Source organism: Orycteropus afer, unplaced genomic scaffold (genome assembly GCF_000298275.1).
Source record: "Orycteropus afer afer isolate SDZICR_OR568_19922 unplaced genomic scaffold, OryAfe1.0 scaffold00200, whole genome shotgun sequence".
NCBI lineage: Eukaryota > Metazoa > Chordata > Mammalia > Tubulidentata > Orycteropodidae > Orycteropus > Orycteropus afer.
The window spans coordinates 4,895,378-4,917,406 of NW_006921787.1; the positions used below are offsets into that span (position 1 = coordinate 4,895,378).

The 22,029-nt window shown below is 36.7% G+C and overlaps 1 protein-coding gene across 1 annotated transcript in view; it reads left to right on the top strand.

Annotated features, from left to right (window-relative positions):
* The first annotated feature begins 752 nt into the window (after positions 1-752).
* The window catches only part of LOC103203108 (CUB and sushi domain-containing protein 1-like), a 988,038-nt gene continuing 966,761 nt past the window's right edge, over positions 753-22,029 (top strand). Inside the window, exons 1-2 of the mRNA XM_007948070.1 lie at positions 753-828; positions 5,994-6,210. Of these exons, the coding sequence (XP_007946261.1) occupies positions 753-828; positions 5,994-6,210 (293 nt within the window). The remainder of the gene's footprint in view (positions 829-5,993; positions 6,211-22,029) is intronic.

Genomic DNA, 22,029 nt, shown 5'->3' on the forward strand with positions numbered 1-22,029 from the left:
TCAATATTTTGCCATAAAATCCTTCAATATTGCAACTCAAGGCTTGATTTTTTTCTTCAGTTCTTTCAGCTTGAGAAATGTGGAGGGTGTTCTTCCCTTTTAATTTTCTAACTCTAGGCCTTTGCACATTTCATCATAATATTCAATCTGTATGCTGAGCAAATAAACCCAGAAACTGGACTATATGAAAAGAATGGAGCATCAAGATTGGAAGAAGACTCATTAACAACCTGCTATATGCCGATAGCAAAACCTTGCTCACTGAACGTGAAGATGACTTGAAGCACTTACTGATGAAGAACAGAGAATAGAATCTTCAGTATGAATTGCACTTCAACATGAAACAACAAAAATCATCACAACAGGATATCATAGTAAAAGGAGAAAAGATTGAATTTGTTAAGGATTTCATTTTACTTAGATCCTTAGTCCATGTACAGGAAAGCAGCAGTCAAAAAATCAGAAGATGTATTGCATTGGGGAAATCTGCTGCTGCTGCTGCAAAAAAAAAATCTTTATAGTGTTACAGAGCAAAGAAGTTACTTTGAAGACTAAGGTATGCTTTGTCCAAGCCTTTGCATTTTCAATAGCTTCATATGCATGTGAGAGCTGGAACAATGTATAAAAAAGACTACAAAATTATGACATATTTGAGTTGTTTTGTTGGTAAAGAATATTTAATGTGCCATACCCTGCTAGAAGAACAAATCTATCTTGAGGAAGTTCAGCCTGTACGTTCCTTAATAGCAAGAATGAACAGACTTCATCTCTTGTACTTTGGTCATGTTGTCAGAAGTGATCAGTTTCTGGTTAAGAATATCATGCTTGGTAAAGTAGAGTGTCAACAAAAAAGGGGAAAACCCTCAATACGATGCACAGACACAGTGTGCAAAAATGGCAAGGAGGCCACATGTTCTGACCTCCTCTAATCTCACAAGAGGAAGACAGGATTACCAGCAGTAACCCAAGGCCTATTACTGCAAGGCCAAACATGCTGCCTCCCTCCAGCCCTTTAACCAACCGTTCCTCCCAAAGCACCCACCACCTCTCTCCTGGGTTCGATAATTCACTGCAGTGGCCACACAGAACTCACAGATTACAGGGTTTATTAGGGAAGCACCAAGCTACAACTCAAGTTCAGGAAGAACGCTCAGTCTCTCTCCCAGCCCACCGTCCCTCAGCCAACAGTCTCTCACAGTCTCTTTCCCAGCAGTGCTGGTCCCTCGGTGTCTCACTCAGCAATGCGTGTCTCTTGCGTTTCTTTCCCAGCAATGCGTGTCTCAGGAGCCCGTGTCTCTTTCAGCAGCACGTCTTCCTCAACCAGCAGTCAGAGAGAGTTCTGCCTCCAGGAGGTCTCCTTTACAGCCCGCAGGGTGGTCAAACTAACCAATTATAGCATCAGAACTCTAAGCACCTGAGAGAGAGTGGGCATCTCCCAGAACATTGTTTTGTGCCACTCCCAACAGAAATACTCCAGGTGGACACCTTCAGCAATCAGGAGCTCCTCAGTTGCTCATAGCAAATCCCACCTTGGAGTTTACAAAGACTTATGGGTAGAAAAGCCACACAAAGTAATTTACTACACCACACAGTGGCTATGATGATGAACTCCAGAATGGCAATGATTTTGAGTATGGCACTGGACCAGGTAGTGTTTCCTTCTGTTGTACATACATAAGGTTGCTATGAGTTGGAACCAACTGGAAGCCACTTAACAACAACAACAACCTGCGGAACGCTAGTTCATGCCATTGTATTGATAATACTCAGCAAAATAATTATTTTCATATGGTGTGGTAGTTCAGTTTGTGTGTTAACTTGGTTGGGCCTGGTTGAGTGGCTGGGCAGCTGGTGGTAGTTATTCCCCATAATGAGACTGGCAATCAGCTCCATGATGGGATCTACCACAAGCAGCTGAGTAGCTATGTTAGGGATGTGGTCTGCTTCCTGTATATAAGCATAAGCCTTGGGGAATGGTCTCTAGCTTATGGCACGCTTGGACCCTTCATGTAGCCATGTCATTGTTCAGCAGCCTGCCATGGCACTGTTTCATTTGTTGACCTCGGGCTTGTTAGCCTCAGCAGCTAGTAGCTGCCTGAGTGAAAAGATGACTCTAGTTTCAGTGGGCCGGGAACAAGAGGCAGAGCTGAAGCCCAAGGTCGAAGGGCTTTCACACAGCCCCTAGAGCCTGGCACTTTGAACTTGGACTTAAAGCCTCCAAACTCTAAGAGAATAAACTCCTGTTTGTTAAGGCCATTCCATTTGTGGTATATTCTTGTCAGAGTGGCACTAGGTAACTAGAACATATGGCATACTTATATACGTACAGATAGATATATATGTTTGTTTTCTTTTGTCTTATGGAAAAGTTGCAATGCTTTCTTGGTTCAAGGAGATTTTGACTAAATTGCTGGCAGATTGACATAGTGAAAACTCATATTGCTTAAACCCCATGTTGCTGTCAGGCTGGAGGCTATGGCACCAGTATTTCAAACACCAACAGGGTCAATCATGATGGACAGGTTTCTGTGGAGCTTCCAGACTGAAACAAACTCAGAAAAAAGAAGAGGCCACTCACTTCTCAAAGAATTGGCCACTGAAAACTCTTGGTTTATATATTTTAAAAACTTCCTGGGTGACAGCTCTGTGTGGTTAAGATTGAGAATTACTAGCTTCAGAACTTTTGAGCCATTCCCCAGTTCCTAGCAGGCCTCAGGAAAAGTCTATATATTCGACAAATATGACTCACTGTGTAACAATTTGTATCCTAAATGTAGCCTAAGTGTTATTTTTTTGGGGGAAAAATCTTAATATCTGATAATCTGCTTCACTATGATGGGTCTATAATAATAACTACTTTTTAGCTGACATTTTCTGTTGAATTTATTTTTCTTTTCTCCAATTTATAATCAACTCTCTACTTTTTTGATTTACTGTGAAGCAAGAATTGCTAGATAAACCCAAAAAGCTATTTTCTTTAAAGACCTTTCAAAATCCCACAGCTTTAATATCTACTTGTTACAGTGTTATTGTTAGGTTTAAATTTAGTGGAAAATGGGCTTCTTATTAGTTCTTTGGTTTTAAACTCATAAATCCCTTTCATTAAATCTTTTTTATTAAGATTTAGCAAACTCCCACAAGCATTTGATAATATTACTGTGAAAGATTGGAGCTCACTGAGACCTACTATAGAGAAATATTATTTTTTAAGTATGAAATATAGTTGGAAGTAATGTTCTGTTTGCAATTCAACAATAACAAAAAAACCTGGGATAATGCTTTTATTCAAGCACTTATACACATGTAATAATCTGAGTGTGCCTGGGTCCCTCCAACTTTCTTAATATTCTTAAATGTCAAAACATTTAAATACATTCAAACACATTGGTGGGCAATAGCTGGATTAAGAAGGAATAAAACACTGCAAACAGTTTCCAGGAGCCACTAAATAGCTAACCTCAGACAAATTAAGTGTTGGAATGATTTGGTAGAAATTGTTCTTTTCCCTCCCTTGATGGTAATACTTAAAATTCAAATAAAATATATTTGTCAAAGATGTGTATCTGTCCTGATCATAGCTTCTACTCTTTTTTGTTCATTCACTCTGATAGATCCAAGTACAGTTATGGTAGGCAGACTGTTAGAGATAACTGGACAAATAACATTTAAACAACCACAAGGATTTCCTTCATAAGCCTTCAGTGACTTGCTATTGTAGGCGGATGAAGAACTGAAAGTAGCCAAAAGGAAACATTTTGGTAAAGATTAAAAGGAAGGGATTTTTAGAGCTTCTCTAATAGTGGGACTAAAATTGATGGGTCAATGTATATGGTTGTTACTAACCACCCAAAATCTATCCTTTCAGCAGAAGACCTTTGTAGTAATTCTGAGGCCAGCAATTTACTGAAGAGATGTCTCTTCAACTGTCCGTGCAATCAGGAAATTGCCAGAAGAGGGCAATGTTAAAATCTGTAACATAAAGTTTGAGGAGACTGTATCAGCAGCAGAGACAAAACTTGGAACCAGCTTCCTATCTCACTTCCCAACCTTACCCCACATCCCTAACCATGCTAAGTGAGGGAATGTGGCTTCATAATGTCTCATATCAAATTACTTTAATTACTGCTTGGAACACTCTGTAGAGCATCACCTGATTTCCTCTCTAGGATTGAATTCACCACCTTTCCAGGTTTCATTGTTGCCATGTCCAAACTCATTCCTCTTTGAATTTTAAGTACTCCTGCCTTATTATAAACAGCTAAGGATAAACCTGTGCTGCAGAGAAATGAGTGTCTTACTTCAATTGCATCACCCCCTCCTTCTTTATTCCAATTTTCCTGTAAATCTTGGACACTGAGAATGATCTAAATTTCACCTGTTTCAGGGATCTTACAGTAAGAATAGTGAGTAAAAAGCGGGATATCCTGCAAACCCACACCTGCTTCCCAAAAACCAAATCCACTGCTATCAAGTTACTTCTGACTCATGTCACCCAGTAGGACAGGGTAGAATTGCCCCATATGTTTTTCAAGGCTGTGAATCTTTAGGCAAGTAGATAGCCTCATCTTTTTCCCCTAGAGCTGCTGGTGAGTTCAAACAACTGACTTTTCTGTTAGCAACCAAATGTTTTAACCATTTTTCCACTAGAGCTCTTTTCACACCTACTTAAGAACTGCCAAAACACTTGTCTGTTTTTAACTCTGAAGTCTTTTCTTTAATTTCTTCCATTTTCCACCACCCTACCTATCTAAATCCTATTATTTAATTAGGAAAACATTGATAGTGGGGATTCTTATTTTGCAGGGTTTTTCAATGCGATCATTATTTACTGGCTTTCATTTAATGCCTTTTATTTTCAAGCAGATACATTCTTGTGGTCATGTTTTATTCCTTGATGTAGAAAGGCTTTAGCTAGTGTCGGTGCAAATCAACAGATTTGTATATTGACCATGATTTTCTCTATTTATATTGTCACATCACTCACTCACTTACTGTCATCCAGTTGATCTGACTCATAGCAACCCCTCCTTGGGTTTCTGAGACAGTATCACTACAGAAATAGATTGCCCAATCTTTCTTCTGAGGAGCGGCTGGTGGTTTTGAACTACCAGCCTTCTAGTTAGCAGTCAAATGCCTTAGGCACTATGCCAGTGAAGGCACTTGTTGTTGTTATGTGCCGTCGAGTTGGCCCCAACTCATAGCGACCCCTCCTTGGGTTTCCGAGGCAGTATCACTACGGAAGTAGGATTGCCCAACCTTCCTTCCGAGGAGTGGCTGGTGGGTTTGAACCGCCAACCGTCTGGTTAGCAGGCAAGTGTCTTAGCCACTATGCTACCAGTGAAGTCACTTAGATTTACGAATACATGCATGTATATATGCATATAGTTTGACAGGTTTTATTTCATACCATAAAGAGCTCTGGTGGTGCAGTACTTAGAACATTTGACTGCTAACCAGAAGGTTGGCAGTTCAAATCCACCAGCCACTCCCTGGAAGAAATATAGGACAATCTACTTCTGTAAAGGTTTAGTGGTTCAGAAACCCAGTGGAGTCACTATGAGTCAGACTCGATTTGATGGCAGTTTTGTTTTCTGTTTGTTTGTTTTGTAGGGAGGTGTTATTTTATGAATATAGTTTCCCCAAAAAAAGGGACTTATGTGCAGTTTAGCATGATGATACACAGAGAGTTGGCACAAATTTGTTTTAGATACATAGACGTCTGATATTGAGAAATCTGTATTGAAAATGACAGAAAAAAATCCTCATAATTTCTAATATGAGTACCGAAATGTTGTATATTTACTTTCTTCTCCTCTTTTCTTTTTGTTATTCTGTCCCTGTCTCTGCACTGGAAACACTGTTACAATTTATACTTGTGCACTAAGAATCACAAAATAATTCATTATAAAAATTGGTCAAAATGCTGGAAAATTAAAATTTATAGATTAAAGATGACCAAAACACTATGTTGTTTTCTGTGTTTTATTTTTCAGGTCAAAATTGTGGAGGCTTAGTACAGGGCCCCAATGGCACTATTGAGAGTCCAGGATTTCCTCATGGTTATCCAAACTACGCTAACTGCACCTGGATCATCATCACAGGGGAACGCAACAGGATACAACTGTCATTTCATACTTTTGCTCTGGAAGAAGATTTTGATATTTTATCAGTTTATGATGGACAGCCGCAACAAGGGAATTTAAAAGTGAGGTAAAGTATCGCTTCTTCATGTTATGGATTAGATAGCACTGTTTGATTACTTAGTTTTTTTAAATTTAATTGGAATAATATTTGAATTTATCTATAAGGAAAGAAAATTTTATTATAAAGAAAAATTAAAGACTGTAGATTTGTGCCAAATTGTGCATATTTTTCAATACTTGGAAAAATATAATTTCTTATTAAAATTATTAACTTCATTTATAGATAAAAAATTACTCAAGATCTGTAAAACAGTGTTGTCAAGGTGATTTATATAAAGTTATAAAACACTATTGTTTTTAAGCAATTGTGAATTTGAAAGAAAATTAACAAAGATGAATGCATGAGTACAATTAAAAGAACAAAAGGAAATTTTATATTATAGAAAATAATTTCAATAAAAAGAACATAAGAGGTGGGTGGTGATAAGAACACTGAGGAATATTATACTCTTTGAAGAAATTTTTGGTTTATAAAGTCATGATATGTTCTACTCCCCACTTTTTTTCCCTCCTTTGATCTATATTTACCATGAATGAAGAAAACATAATCCTTAGATTATTTAATTTACTTTCTTCATATATCAAGAGGAAAACTTTGTATCAATACAAATATATCTTTTTTTTTTTTCCTGGCAAAAGAACTAGAAAAAGTGCTTTGGAAGCATATAGGGATTTCTTAATTAGACACATATGTACATTTGATGAACCGAAAATTTATTCTCTTGTTTAACATCCTACATTAGAGTTTAAGTTTGTTCAATATATGAATCTTGTAGAAAAATTGACAGTAATAGAAAAAAGGAATTATATTGCTTATGTCAAGCAAATGCTTTTGATGTTTAGGTCAAAAATAGTGCACACAAAAACCATAAAATGTATCCATTATGTATATTGTTCTGACCTTAATTTTGTCACTGATGATCATATGAGGATAGTGAACATAACAGAAATGCTATACTCTAACCTTTATATTTAGTGACATAAAATGATCATGACAATACTATGACAAAAGAGGATAGTGAATTGTGTAATGACACATAGGTGATCAAGTTAACATATTAAGACATATTTCTTTTATATGATGGAATTATAGGGAATGCAAATTTTGACAGAAAGAAAAGATAAAGGTTTTAAAATGAGTACATATATAGAAGTAATTTGATATTTTATCAGTTTATGATGGACAAAATGCATATTTGTTTTATATTTTAGAAATATTTTGCCATTTGCCTTTCTGTTACATTTTACACACTGTTACCTCTCTTTTGAATCAGTTACGGGAACTTTCTTTTTTCTTTCTCCTTTTCATTGTCATTGTCATATATATATATATATATACATGCATACACACACACACACACACACACATATATAGGAGTTCTTGTGGTGTAGTACCTAAGACATTTGACTGCTAACCAGAAGAGGAGTTCTGGTGGTGTAGTACCTAAGACATTTGACTGCTAACCAGAAGGCTGGGTTCAAACCCACCAACCACTCCTCAGAAAGAAGTCTGGGCAATCTACTTCCATAGAGATACTGCCTTGGAAACACAAAAGGGGTATGTGTTATATATCATATATATGATATCTATATATATATAATCCTGATGCACAATTTCATATCCCCATTCTTGTTATTCTAAATTTTAGTTATTCACTGTTTTTTTTTTATTATTATTATTCCCAGTTATTGGCACTACCAGAGAGTAGTAGTATGTTGTGATAATAGTAAGAACTATAATGTTGTTGTTATGTGTCGTCGAGTTGGACCCGACTCATAGCTACTCCCCCTTGGATTTCCGAGGCAGTATCACTACGGAAGTAGATTGCCCCATCGTCCTTCCAAGGAGTGGCTGGTGGGTTTGAATCACCAGTCTTCTGGTTAGCAGTCAAGTGCTTTAGGCACTATTTTACCAGAGCTCCTAGAACTATAATAGATATTGCAAATAGCCATGGCTATTCATAATTCATTTATTGAAATATCAGCACATGACTACTGGTTAAAGGTGATATTTTTTCCTCCACCTTTAAAAATTACTTCTATATATGTACTCATTTTAAAACCTTTATCTTTTCTTTCTGTCAAAATTTGCATTCCCTATAATTCCATCATATAAAAGAAATATGTCTTAATATGTTAACTTGATCACCTATGTGTCATTACACAATTCACTATCCTCTTTTGTCATTATAGTATTGTCATGATCATTTTATGTCACTAAATATAAAGGTTAGAGTATAGCATTTCTGTTATGTTCACTATCCTCATATGATCATCAGTGACAAAATTAAGGTCAGAACAAGTTGATTCATTGCATCATTCATGTTTCAAAGTTCCAGGCAATACTGTATAAATTGATGCTTGTACCTATCTTAGAGAGCTTTTCAACTATCAGAGAGTTGTATGTGTAGCACCAAGGTTATTTTACTCACTTAGATATTCTTATTAGAATAATCAAGAGATTCTGATAAGAGACTACTTGTGGTTATAGGAATTACTCAGTTAACTATAGTTTTTAATTTGCTGGAGAGAACAAATATATCATATTACTGTCTGTGTCTTGTAATGTTTATGGTATTATATAAAGTTTTTAAGGTTAGGATAAGTTTTTCATTTCTATATTAAATTTTAGAATTCTTCCATTTAACTCCACACTCAGATTGCCTTTCTAAGTGAAAAATCTATGAGTTAACAGAAAATATTTGGAAGACAAAGTGACTCTTCTAGATATTAGACCACAAAGAAGCAAAACACATCACAGTTACAATTCCGCTAACACTGCTAAGAGCTATGAGTTTTTACTAAAATAAAATTTTGAAATATAATGATGTGCAAAAGAAACATTAGTATTATTAGAGAAAACATACTGAAAATGTCCCAGCATTTCAGCATTAGTTAATGGGAAAATCAATTATAAATAGCATCAAATACTAATACATTTAAAGAAAGAGAACTCTAATGTTATTATTTTTTCTCATTATATCTTAGAATGATTGTTTTTGTTGTTGTTGTTTCCACAAATACAATTAACTAACAACACTTTAAGCAGTGTCAGAATAAAAACAATGACCATTTTGTGAGAGGAAGGACGTGCTGAGGATCGTTTTTTGAGAGGGTGGATCCACTGCACTGTCGTGAAAGTTATTATTTATAGCTGTCAGGGTCTATTATTGCGTCACTGCTGTACAAAATATGTTTTATTAACTCAAAGTTTTCACTAACTAAAAAATGAATTGTTTTGTTAAGCAACTTGAGCATTTTATAATTTTTTTCCTCTTGTTTAACTAAAATAGGCACATTTTCTAAATAGACTTAAGTTGTAGATTTAACTCCCAACTAACACACAAAGCAGAATTTGTAGTTTAAAATTATAGATATTTACACTGAAACTTAAATTCCAATTAGAAATGTAATATTCCCCAAATTAAAAACACAATCTTTAGAGTTAAAATATATTAATGCAATGTACAATTTATGTTATATTCTTAGACTATTTCAATAATGGGAGCTCCGGTAGCATAGTGCCTAAGGCACTTGACTGCTAACCAGAAGGCTGGCGGTTCAGACCCATCAGCCACTCCTTGGAAGGAAGATTGGGCAATCTACTTCCATAGTGATACTGCCTTGGAAACCCAAGGAGGGGTCGCTGTGAGTCGGGTCCGACTCGACGGCACATAACGACAACAACATTTCTATAATACAAACACACACACACAAAAAAAAACTCATACATGAGTTGGCCTTCCATCAAGAAATTAAATGCAATATGTGCATATTGACAGGCAAATTAAGATACCTCTTTAGCACAAGAGAAAAGATTTGTCTCAAACTTTAAATTGTAAATCTACTCTTTGAGTTAAGAAGAAATATAGTTATGTATTGATTTTTGTGAGTATTGGCATTTCTTGAATCTCTGATCTTTATTGACTTTGCACCTTCTCTTGCTTCTAAAAATTCCATAGATCTAATCATTTAGTCACATAAACCTAAAATTTGTATTTTCAACATTTCTCCTTTAACTATTACCTGTTTTTATTCTCACAGTAAATATTCCAGTTAAGGTTCTCTATTATCATAAGGTGAGAGATATGTGTTGATTGAACAATATGCTAATATCCCTGCCCCTTGATTCTTTGCACTCTGATCCAGAAACATTTGATGTGTTCTTCCATGCCAAAACCTTGTGTCATATTACTTGGGAGATAAACATTTCTATTAAATTTTGCCCTGATATTCAAAGGACTCTATTATCTGACTCCAAAGCTGCATTTCTGTTCTTCAATTGTTCCCAATTGTTTTCTATGAAATATTTACTTTCCAGTTGAGCAAATCTACAGATCATTCCTTGATGTGACCTTGCTAGAGAAGACTAATGCTTCCAAATACTACCAGTCTTTCAGAAGCCATTTCACATATTTAACTCAAGAAATCTTCCCTGTACACCCTAATAAAAGACAAGCAAACAAAAACATTCTTGATTCTTAACTCCCTTGGCACTTCATACTTATGCATACCTTGAAGCATATGCTCCATTGAAATCACAATTGCTCTCAAGCTGCATCTGGTTGAAATTTTTATATTTGGTCAACCTATAACATAGAGTTCTTGAAGCCAAGAAATAATGTTTCTTCTCCTCGGGTGATTCAAAAAGTTAATAAATCTGTTCAGGAAGTTATCTAGATAAAATGTTTCTGATTCAGTGACCAACCACCGTCCTGTATATGTGTAACAAACATTTCTTAATATAATGTTCTCATTTTTTTCCCAATGTAACGCTTGTTATCCTGAGATGTTCTGTAAAATTGAAGTATTTTTTATTTGTTCCAAAATTTGAAAATAACTGAAGTGGGTTAAACTTAAGATCAATTTCCAACTGTGATAATTCTGTAAAGCAAATTTTCATGACAAATTCTCTTAAAGACTCAGAATGTGAATAAATGGGAACCTACAAAGGAAAATTTTACCATGAAAATGTAGAACTTCAGTATATATTATTTTTTTTATTGTTATAGAATACAAGGCATAGAAAAATAACCTTGCCAATTGTCTTGACTATCTCAATTTCTAATTTGTAGAAGGTTGCCCTTAAATTCCTTCAAGGTTGATAATGAAGAGATTAGAAATGAGTATGATAAGACCATTAAAATCAGGAAATAATGTATAGGGTTGTTAAAACATTACAATGCTTCCCACTTTTATAACCTGTAATAATGTGTTTGGATGACTTAAAATAATGGTAAACTCTGGTAGCATAGTGGCTAAGGCATTTGACTGCTAACCAGAAGGCTGGCTGTTCAAACCCACCAGCCACTCCTCAGAAGGAAGTTTGGGCAATCTACTTCCATAATGATACCACCTTGGAAACCCAGGGAGAGGTTGCTATGAGTCGAGGCCTACTCAATGGCACATAACAACAACAACATATTAAATGTATTTGGTATTGTTTAGAAATGGCCAACTCTAAGGATTAGAAATGCATTTCAATTATATTATGATAATAGTAGACTAGAGCTATGTTGTTTGTTGTTATGTGCCATCAAGTTGGACTCGACTCATAGTGACCCCTCCTTGGGTTTCCGAGGCAGTATCACTACAGAAATAGATTGCTCAACCTTCCTTCCAAGGAGTGGCTGGTGGGTTTGAACCACCAACCTTCTGGTTAGCAGTCAAGTGCCTTAGGCACTACGCTACCAGAGCTCCCGACTAGAGCTATAGTGATGCCAAAATTGTGCCTGACAGTCCCTCATTGACTTTATGTGCTCCTGAGGCAGCCATTCATAGAAACATTGATATAAATCCAAATATAATTTTATTAACTTGAATGGTGAGTAATACCCAAATTAAAACTTTCCATATGTGTAGGGTAAAGCATGGGTTCGACTAAAATTTCTGTGGGTACTCAAGCCTCATACTAGTACCATACACATGCCTTAACATCTTACCACACTTGGCCAACCACATGGTCAGAGACTTAAAAGAATGGCCAGCAGCATCAGACCAGCTCATGATGAGAGATTGCTTAAGAATGGTGAGCCTTAGCTGCCTGAGTGAAGAAGTAACAAAAGAGAAAATACTGCACATAAGTAATGTTTTAACAGAGACACTCAGGCTGTCAAATCACAATAGCCCAACCAATGTTTGGAAATCTCATTAAAATGATTAGTATGCCTTAGGGAGAAGCATGAAAGAGCAGAGCAGGACAGTGGAGGTATTTAGTCCTCTCATATAAACATATAATTTATAATAGGTGATTTTGTAACCCATGTTTACTATTCTGAATACATATTTTAGAATGAAGAAATAAAAATAAATTTTTTTGGTACATCGTCTCATTTTATATTGTAAAAGCATTATACATTACCAACACATGGTTAAAAAGCTCAGTAGTTAATTGGTCTTAGTTATCTTGTTGTTGTTAGGTGCCATTGAGTCAGTTATGACATACAGGGACTCATCATGCAAGAGAACAAAACACCACCATGTCCTGCTTCATCCTCAGAATTGTTGCTGTGTTTGACCACAGTATTGTATGGTAGCTCCTGGTGTTTCTTGGCTTGTCTTGTAAATGGCTCCTCACGTAATTTTTATAACCTGTTTTTTTTTGTGTGTGTATATGCATACTATTCTTTTTAAATAAGATGCATTAAAAAAGGATTAGGTTTCCCATTGTCATTGAGTGGATTCTGACACATAGCAGCCCTAAAGGACAGAGTAAAATTGCCCTAAAACATTTCAAAGGCTGTAAATCTTTACAGAAACTGACTGCCTCAATTCGCTCCCTCTGAGTGAATGGTGAGTTCTGTAAACCTGCCCCCAAAACGTCTCCAAAGCTGTAAATCTTTACAGAAACAGAAGGCCCCAACTCTCTCCCTCTGAATGAATGGTGAGTTCAAGCTGCCAGTTTTTTGATTAATACCTAGTGCTCAAGCACTGCACCACCATGGTTCCTTTAGGAATAGGTTTAGGACTCACTATACCCTACTATAGGAGCTCTAGTACTATAGTGCCTAAGGCACTTGACTCTTAACCAGAGAGGGAGGTGGTTCAAACCCACCAGCCACTCCTCAAAAGGAAGGTTGGGCAATCTGCTTCCGTAGTGATACCACCTCAGTAACACAAGGAGGGGTTGCCATGAGTCGGGTCAGACTCCACGGCACATAACAACAACAACAACATACCTTACTATGGGAGCTCTGGTGGCTTAGAGCCTAAGGCGTTTTATTGCTAACCAGAAGACTGGTTGTTCAAACCCACTAGCCACTTCTCAGAAGGAAGGTTGGGCAATCTACTTCTGTAGTGATACCACCCTGAAAACCCAAGGAGGGGTTGCTGTGAGTCAGGTAGACTTCATGGCAGTGCGTTTGGTTTGTTGTTTTTTGTTTGATAATGCTATTATAAGGAGTTCTGGTGGCACAGTGTCTAAGGCATTTGATTGCTAACCAGAAGGTTGGCGGTTCCGCTCCGTGCAAGGAAGATGGGACAATCATCTTCAAAAAAATTTCTGTTTCACTCTGTGCTAGTTTAGGTAGGTTTTGTGTTTCAAGAAATCAGTCCATTTCTTTTAGGTTTTCAAATTTTTAGGAGTACAGTTCTTCATAGTATCCTAGGGGAAACCATTTTGTTGGGTTGGTTCTTTGTGACATCACACATTTCATTTTTTTATTCATGTTATTTACATTTTCTCCATTTCCTTTGTTAAATTTGCCAGTGCTGTGTCGATTTTGTTAATATTTTCAAAGAACCAACTTCTAGTCTTAGTGATACTTTTTATTATATATATTTCTCTGTTTTATTTATTTCTGCTCAAATCTTTTCTTTTTTCTTCTAGTAACTATTGTATTTTTTGGTGCTATTTTTCTAATTGTTCAAGATATTGGCTTAAGGTGTTAATTTTGATTCTTTCATCTTTTTTGATGTGTCCACTTACTGATGTAATCACCCTCTGAGCACTGCTTTAGATTACTTGTAAAGATTTGGTAAGTTGTGCTTTCATACTCACTTGATGCAAGGGATATTTTACTTTCATTTTTATTTTTCTTGTTACCCAGGAGCTTTTGAGCAGGATGTTATTCATTTTCCACATGTTTTCTTCTTTTTCCTTGATCTCCCTATTGTTGATTTCTAATTGTATAGCATTGTGGTCTAAGAAGATACTTTACAACATTTCAATGTTTTCATGATTATTGGGGCTTGCTTTGTGGACTATTAAATGGTCTGTTCTGGAGAATGTTCCATGTGCAATGGAAAAGAATCTATATTGTGCTGTTGGATGAAGTGTTCTGTATATGATTATAATGTCAAGTTGGTTTATTGTATTGTTTAATTCTTCTGTGTTTTTGTTGTTCTAGTTGTTCTATTCAACATTGAAAATAGTATATTGAAGTCTCCTCTTGTTATTGTGGTGTTGTCTATTTATCTTTCCAAATTTGTTAAAGTTTGGAATATTTATTTTGGGGCTCTTTCATTGGGTGCATAGATATTTATTTGGTTATGTCCTTTTGTTCTATTGATCCTGTAATCATTATGTAATGTTTTTCCTTGTTTTTTTATGGTGGTTTTTGTCTTAAAGTCTATTTTGTCAGAAAGCAATATTGCTACCCTTGTTCTTTTTTGATTTCTATAAGCTTGATACTTTTTTCCAAACTTTGATTTTTAGTCTATTTTTGTCTTTGTGTCTAAGATGTGTCCTTTTGTAGACATTGTATTGATGGGTCACTTTCTTATCCATTCTGAAACTTTCTATCTTTTGATTTGTCTATCCAATCTATTTACATTCAGTATAATTATTGTCAAGTATGAATTTATTGCTGTCATTCTGTTATATGCTTTTACTGGTTGTTCTAGTTACCTAGTGCCGCTCTGACAAGAATATACCACAAATGAGATGACCTTAACAGCAGGAGTTTATTCTCTTACAGTTTGGAGGCTTTAAGTCCAAGTTCAAAGTGCCAGGCTCTAGGGGCTGGGTGAAAGCCCCTCAATCTTGGGGTTTAGCTCTGCCTCCACCTCCCAGCCCACAGAAGCTAGAGGCTTTTCTTCATTCAGACAGCTGCTAGCTGCTGAGGCTGCCAAGCCCAAGATTGACAAGAGAAAAGGCACACTCCTGATATTACCAAATCACATGGTAGGCCATTAATTCAAGTCCATTGTAAGTCCCAAGGTTGGCAGAACATGGTAGGCTGCTGAAGAATGACATGGCTACATTCAGGGTTCAAAGTGCCATAAGCTAGAGACCATTCCCAAGGCTTTTCCTTATATACAAGAAGCAGACCACATCCCAAAGGCAGCTACTCAGCTGCTTGCGGTAGATCCTACAATGGAGTTGATTGGCAGTCTCATCTTGGGGAATAACTACCACCAGTTGCCGAGCCACTCAACCAGGTCCAGCCAAGTTGACATACAAACATAGCTACCACACTGGTACTGCTGATTTCTTTGTTCCATATAATTTCTGTGCTGAGCTCATTTTGTTTATCATAATTTCTTTTGTTGCTATTGATTTAGTATTTGCTGAATATTTGTGACTTTCCTCTGTTTTGTTTTGATGAGAAGGTTTATTAATATTCTTTGAGGTTACCCTGTAATTTATTATTTTCTTCCCAAGTTTAAAACAGTGTATTCTATCTCAAAATAATCTTGAATTCTTCTTAATTTGGAGGGTCTGTACCTACACTATTTTTTGCTTTCTTTTCGCTTTGTAGTTGTCTTCATTTACCAATAGATGTCTGTGGTTCCTTGTTTAAAGTCTTGTAAGTTTATTTGACTTTAGATACTTCTATTCCTGAGTTGGTTTCTGGGATATGTTGTCATGTGTGTTAATCATTAATTGTTTTCTGCTATTGTTGCTTCTCTGTCTGATGGACTCCCTTTAGCCTCTCTTATAAGATTGATCTGATTTTTAAAAATTCCCTCAATTTTTGTTTATATGGAAATGTCCTAATTTAGCCATCATATTTGAGGAACAATTTTATTAGTTATATAAATCTTGATTGTCACTTTTTTTTTCCTTTCATGATTTTATATGTCATCCCATTGCTTTATTGCCTCTGTGTGTGTGTGTGTGTGTGTGTGTGTTTATTTATTTTCCTAATGAGAAATTAGAGTTTAGTATCATTGGTTGTGCTTTGAAGGGAATTTTTCATTTTGCCTGTGCTGCTTTCAAGGTTCTTGCTTTGTCTTTAGTTTTGGAACTTTTGATTATGATATGTCTTGGTTATTTTCCTCTGGAGTCTATCATGTTTGGGGATCATTGAAATTCTTGAATGCATATCTGATCATTTTTCAGTACATTTGAGAAGCTCTTTTCCAACAAATCTTCAATAATTTTCTTATTAGTTTTATTTATCACTTTCTGTCCTGAAATACTTAGCACACATAACTTATTCTTCTTGAGGGTGTCCCATAGGCTTTCTTCACAACTTTTTTTTTTTTTTAACTCCCTGCGTTTTCACTTAACAAAGTTGTATCAAGACACTTATCTTCAATTTCACTAATTCTGTCTTCCATTGATCCAATTCTACTTCTTCGAACTTTCAATGTTTATCTGTCTTTGAAATCTTAGTATCAAACTTCTGGATTTCTATTTGGTGTTCTCCTATCATTTCTTTTTTTCTTCTTTGTTTTGTCAGTTTGTTCTTATATTGTTTTCCTAAATTCCTCTAGAATTTTGTGTGTTTTCCTTAATTTTGTCAGTGTTTCCCTTCATTTTTCTCTCAATCTGTTGAATATACCAAATATAATTATTTGAATGCTTTATCAGGTAGTTCCAATGCCACTTCTAACTCAGGGAGGTTTTCTGGCTCTATATTCTAGTCCCTTGTTTATATGACTTTACCTTGCTTGTCATGTGAACTGGGAATGTCAGTTGTTGCCAAGACATTGGGATGTCATTATATTTATCCTTAATTATTGATTGTATGTTTGTGTGATTTGCCCTTTTATTATTATTATTTTGCTTTATTTTCTTTTGATAAATCCAAGCAAGCAAAGGTCATGTGGTACTCTATTCCCTAGTTTGGCAGCACTTAGGCATATGTCACCTGTTTACGGGTGGGTGTGATAAAGGATTATGTGTGAACAAATCTCTCTTAGTTGTTTATGTAGAACAGTTGAAGGCAGGCTGGGGTGGTAGTTGCCACCATCTATCATTAATCAACCAGTGCAGAAGTAGGTGGTAACCTTTGCCCAGTGAATAGGGTTGCAAGATATGTGGTAGTGGTTGATTCATGTGAACATTGCTGCTGTCTCTCTCAAGGTGGGACAAAAAAACAAACAAACAAACAAACAAAAAATTACAACACTGGAAAAAAGTCCTAAAAGAGCGCAAGGAACACAAAACAAATAATACCCCACCCCACCCCAAAAAAATGATGAGAATAAGAAAAAAACAGGAGAAGGGGGAGAGACAAGAGCAGGAGAAAAAAAAAAAGTGCAAAATAAAAGACAAAAAGAATAGTGAAAAAAATGCAAAAAAGAAAACCAAAGGATGGGAAAAATGAAAATAGATAAGAATAAGATAAAAGATAAGAATAAGTAAAAGAAAAGCTAAACTAAACAAGAACCAGGGCAAAAGGGGGCTGGAGAAGGATGCTTGGTTTTAGAACTAACATCTGCCTACCCAGAAGGCAACTGGGGACAGGGTGTCTGTTTCCAGATGAGTTCCTTCTGATCCAGAATATGTTTGGGCCCAGGGTGCCTGGATCCAGAGAAAGTTGCTGCCTGCCCTGAGGGGGCAGGTGGGGAACAAGGCACCTGCAGCAGAAGGAGTAACTGCTGTCCCAAAAGCAAGTGAGAACAGAGTATCTGGCCCCAGATGTACCAAAGGCAGCTAAAAGGCAGGTTGGCCTAGGGCTCCTAATCCCAGAAATTACTACCCAAAACACAGCTGGGTGTTTAGCCCTAGTCCCATAAACTTCCATAGACCCAAAAAGTGCTGTGAACAGAGCATCTGGTCCTGGTACTAATCCTTGCCTACTCAGAAGGCAATGGGGTCACAGCACCTTATATCAATCATATGAGTTCCTGTTGACCCAAAAGATGTCTAGGGGCAGGGCATCTGGACTCATAAAAATTTCCTGCTGGCCCAACTGATAGCTGGAAGCAAGGTACCTGGTTCCAGAAGTAATTTCTGATGGTGCAAAATGCAGTTGGTGACAAGGCTTCTGGTCCCAGACTAAGTTCCTGCTGTGCCAAAAGTTGGCTGGATCTAGGCCCCCTGGTCCCTGAAAACATTCCTGCTAGTTCAAAAGGCAGCTAGAAGCAGAGTATGTGGTTCTAGAAGTAGTTCCTCTCTACCCAGATGGCTACAGGGTGACAGGACACCTGATCCCAGATAGAATTCCTGCTGCCCCAGAAGGTATCTTGTGGTCGGGTGCCTGGACCTAGTCCAAAAGGTGACTGGGAATAAGGTGTCTGGTTCTGAAAGGAGTACTTGCTGCCCCAAAAAGCAGCTGTGGACCAAGCAGGTCACAGAAAAAGTTCCTGTTTCCCCAAATGGTTGCTGGGCACAGAGCCCCTTTCCCAGAAAACATTTCTGCTATCCTAAAAGGCAGCTGAGTATAGGATGCCTGGTCCCAGGAAAAGTTCTTACTGGCCCAAAAGCTAGCTGAGAGTAGAGCACCTTCACCCTAAATCAGTCCTTTCCTGTCCAGAAGGCAGCTGGTAGAAGGGAAAACTGAGATAGAATTCCTGCCAGTCCAGAGGGTGGGTAGAGTGGATGATGAGCACACTTCTGTTCACTGTGAGGGTGTAGGGTACAAGGATAACCAGGAGAATATTGCATCTTTCTGATCATCAGCCACCATTGTGGTTGCCCATGCAATCATCATCTTTCTAGTCATCAGCCACCAATGTGGTTGCCCATGCAGTCTTTGGTAAGCAGAATCAATTATCAGGTTGCTGCCCTGATCTGAACGCCACTTGCAAATATTAGAAATTGTCATTCCATCACACCAGCCTATAGTCTACATCTCCATTTGTCTTCTTATTCACTGTTTTCGTTCAGATTCTTCTATTAACTAAAAAACCGAACTCACTGCCATTGAGTCAATTCTGAGTCATAGAGACCCCTTTTTGGTTTTTGACGTGGTAAATCTTTATGGAAGTAGATTGACCAGTCTTACTTCTGCAGAGTAGCTGGTGGGCTTGAACTGCAAGCCTTCTGGTTAGTAGTCAAATGCCTTAGACACTATATCTTTATCCACTTCTTTATCCTTTTCTTTGAATTTCAGGATTCTAAGATTACCCTCTCTATCTGTTTCAGTTGGTTTCTTATTTCTTTGTTGTAGGGGGTCTGGGTAGATTTTCTACCATCTTCTCAGAAATCTATAGGTGTTCTTTATTTATATATAATTTTAATGCATTGTGGTAATTACAATAGGTGCTGTGGGAAGCTGGAAGAAAGGCATCTAACCCAACTTCCCATGACACCTATTGAAATCACTACAATGGTTTAAAATTATACATTTTATATCTGGGCTGGATCAAAGCTGAAAAAAAGTAAAACAGAATTAGCTGAGACTGAGAAACTGTTACATCTCTGCAGTACAGAGCCAGTGAAGGAGATGCTGAGATGCTGCCGTACTAGTTGAAGAGACCAAATGAGAGGTGTAACCTTAGATTATGTCAGCAAGTAAGGGATTTTATACAGTATAAGTCATGGTCAGATTTCATCAAAAACCATTTTTACATTCTCTTTAAAAAGAAGTAAAATTATTTTTTTGTCCTTGGTTTCTGGGAATAAGAACATAAAGAATACGTCAAAAAGTCAGTAACATATTAATTGATTTTTAAAATTCCATCATAGCAGTGAACCTTTAAAAATACTTCTGTTAAAATGACTTACAGGGACACTATCTATATTAACAAGCAATGAAGAGCTATAAATAATCAGATTTCCTAGAACTTCTACTGTGTTAAATGAGCTTTATGTGGATGACCAGTTTTTGTAGTTGAATTTTGATTATTTTTATTTAATTTTAGACTGATTTTTTTTTATCCCCTCCCACTTGTTTTACCTGTTCTGAGGGCAAAGGTAATGCTTATTCCTCCTTCTATCCTACACAATATTTGAGCACTTACTGTTGTTGTTGTTAGGTGCCATCAAGTCAGCTCCAACTCATATGACTCCTTGTACAGCAGAAAGAAACACTGCCCTGTCTTACACCATTCTAACCATCATTGCTATGTTTGAAACCATTGTTGCAGCCACTGTCAATCCATCATGTGGAAGTCTTCCCCTTCTTTTCTCACTCTGCACCTTACCAAGCGTGATGTCCTTCTTCAGGGACCGGTCCCTCCTGATAACATATCTCACTATCCTCACTTCCAAAGGGCATTCAATTGTACTTCTCCGAAGACTAATTATTTTGTTCTAGCAGTCTGGGGTAGTTAGATTGTGTCAACTTGACTAGGCCTGCTTTTGAGTGGCTGGGCAGCTGGGATGTAGGTTTTTTTTTTTTTTTTTTCCCCCTTGATGAGATTGGTAATCAAATCCATGGGAAAACCCACTGGAGCAGCTGAGTAGCTGCCCTAGGGATGTGGTCTGGTTCCAGTATATATTTTTAAGAAAGCTTTGTGAAAGCTCTCTGCAACATTTTGGCATCCTTGAACCCTGCATGTAGCCTAGACTTCATTCAGCATTCTGCCATGTTTCCTGCTGATCTTGGGACTATCTCTGGACTTGAACTAGTGACCTGCCATGTTGTTTGATAATCTTTGTTGTAGAGAGTCTGAGTAGCTTGTTCTACCATCTTTTCAGAAATCAACAGGTATTCTTTATTTATACATAATTTTAATTTATTATGTATTATGCATTTAATGTATTATGGTAATTACAATACCTGGTGCCTGAAAGAAGGGCATCTAACCCAACTTCCCATAAAAACTGCTGAAATTGCTACAATGGTTTAAAATTATACATTTTATATCTGGGTTGGATCAAAGCTGAGAAGAAGTAAAATAAAACACATAGTAATACACAGTAACATACTTAACCATACCTTTGCATATAGATATGATGGACCTGTTTTACACCTATTGTACTAAAAAAAAGGAAAGAAAGAAAGAAAGAAAAAATATTTCTCTTAGAAGAAATTTTGTTCTAAATATATAAAATCTTACTAAAATTCTGGAATTATTATTTAGAAATTTTATGAATTTGAACATTTATTCAGCCATTAGTATTTTAAATAATAATTACATAGGCAATTAAGAGTATTTATAGCTCAAACATTTTATGTTTGGAAAAAAATTTCAAATTCATTTCTGGTATTTCGTGCTCACTGATTCTCTTTCTCTATCTAGGATCATCTTTCCTCTTCCTCAATTTTCCTCTGACTGAATCTCTTCCCTTATTCATATCTATAATCTGAAATATTAACTAAAATAAAATTAAGAAGTAGACTCATTGCTTCAAACTTTTGGGAGTAGAATTTAAAGGTTTCGAATCATTTTAGTCCATCCATGCACAGAAAGGGGTGGGGAGGGTCATCAGTGGAAAGGAGTCTGTACAATATTATCAGAACAGACCTGCTGCCTTAGAGTTGATTCTGACTCATGATCACCCCTGGGTTTCAGAATTGACTGTGCTCCATAGGGTTTTTAATGGTGAACTTTTTGGAAGTAGAGGACCAAAATTATCTTTGGAGGTGACCCTGAGTGGATTCAAAAAGTCTTTTGGTTAGTAGACATATAGTTAACTGTTTCGAGGACTTCTTGAAAATGATCTGATGCCCTGCCCTCTTTAATGTTGGCCCTGGGATCACTGAACTTAACTGGAGTTGCTTGGCTCTATGCTCTTGTTTGCCTCAGTCTTTTTTTTTTTTTT